This window comes from Limulus polyphemus, unplaced genomic scaffold, assembly GCF_000517525.1.
Source record: "Limulus polyphemus unplaced genomic scaffold, Limulus_polyphemus-2.1.2 Scaffold4, whole genome shotgun sequence".
NCBI classification, from domain to species: Eukaryota; Metazoa; Arthropoda; class Merostomata; order Xiphosura; family Limulidae; genus Limulus; species Limulus polyphemus.
This window is the reverse complement of record NW_013665614.1, coordinates 1,567,438-1,569,094: the sequence shown is the minus strand read 5'-3', so window position 1 is coordinate 1,569,094 and position 1,657 is coordinate 1,567,438. Positions and strand designations below refer to the sequence as shown.

The 1,657-nt window shown below is 29.3% G+C and overlaps 1 protein-coding gene across 1 annotated transcript in view; it reads left to right on the top strand.

Moving 5' to 3' along the window:
• Positions 1-497, top strand: part of LOC106472076 — a 14,630-nt gene extending 14,133 nt beyond the window's left edge. Inside the window, exon 6 of the mRNA XM_013932739.2 lies at positions 326-497. Coding sequence (XP_013788193.1) covers positions 326-352 — 27 coding nt within the window. The 3' untranslated portion in view covers positions 353-497. The remainder of the gene's footprint in view (positions 1-325) is intronic.
• Positions 498-1,657: the final 1,160 nt, after the last annotated feature.

The following is a 1,657-nucleotide window of genomic DNA, read 5'->3' as shown; positions in this document are numbered from 1 at the left end:
AACAACTCGACTTTCAAGATCTACATATCTACACGTGCCGATGTTTCCGTTTATCAACGTTATATTTTAAGATCTGTGCAATAACTCAGCTTACAGATGTTTCCGCATATAAAAGCTATCTTCAAGTTTTGTACACCAAAAAAAAACTTTTCAAATTTTGTATTTCATAGTTTTGAAAGTGACAAAACTTAGTTCGTATTTCTCTTTTTGTATTTCTAGAAAACGTACTTCATAAGTTTGTACATAACGAAAACTCTTTTGGTTGTAACGTTATATATCACTTGTTTTTTAATTTCATCGGACTCACAAGGCTATCTTTTTTCAGGCATGTCTGACGACCTTAGCAGGATAGAAGATTTTGACCCAATTTATGAAAACATATATTCTCCGAAGCAGAAACTCTATGCTTCTTTTCACTAGCTACTAGAATTTGAGTGCTTTTTTCCTTTGCTAACTGTTCTGTATGAAAACATTTTGCATTGAAAGCCTTATTAAAGCTTATTGAAAATCAACTAACTGGCAAAGGTGTTGTTAATTCAATGTTTTGATATTGTTGAACCCTTGTCCAACTTCTACTGCAGCAGTAAGGCGCGTGATAACTGAAAGTGTTTTAATCATATAACATCCAAGATTAAAAAAATATTCCTTCTGTTGGTCATATAATAATAATTACAAATAAAAGTCCTAGTTAGCTAAAACTACTGCCAAACATGTAAAGAAACACGTTCATTTCATTAGTTGAAGCCCTATGAAAATTTGAGATAATTAAATAAGAAAAAAACTGATTGTTGATAATTATAATAAATTATCAACGCTTTTGGCTTGAATCGATCGCTAGATTCTGTTAAATCTATCACGAAAAGACACGTTAAAATTATTTTTATTTGATGTAAATACTCGATTATTGTCTATGAAATTACAAAGCACATAAAACTTTTTAAATTGTACCGATTGTTTCTGAAAGCTGAAGAAATTGTTAATGTCATTGCAAAGATAATCGTTTAACCAAATTGTTTTAGTCTTAGAACAGTTTAATCATCGACTTATATTTTTGATATCTAGCTCTTAGTAACAATAAAGTGTTGGTAAACATTTAAGTAAAATAATAAATAATTAGGTTTAAAGCATATCAGTCTTTATAGTGAAAAACGTATTAATTCACAACTTTATGGAAAAAATATATAACAAATTCTTACGTAAGCTGTTCAATACATAATGTAATCCTAGAGTAGTGCTATACCTTATTCATTTCGTCTATCGTAGTTTAAAATTTTTATACACTTTTTTTCAGAAAAAACAGGTCTTTGGATTTCAAGAATGTTTTATAAACATATGTTGAGCAATTGTGTAAGACTCCTTGAGTTTAGTTTTAGGCCGGAATTTCTCCGTGAAGGCTTATAACGTTAAATATCGGGTTTTGATACCCGAGGTGGGCACAGCACAGACAGCCCATTGCGTAACTTTATATTTAATAAAAAACAAAATTTATATTTTGACTGGTTATTTTTAAGTGTATTTCACCGATGTGAAATACCATTAATAAATTCTTTTCTGGAAAATAAAAATATTCTGGTCTTAACTTATCAGACTTTCATAAGGAAAAAAAAACCATGGATCAAATTTACTTTTAATCTCATGTAACGTTTAAATGACAAGT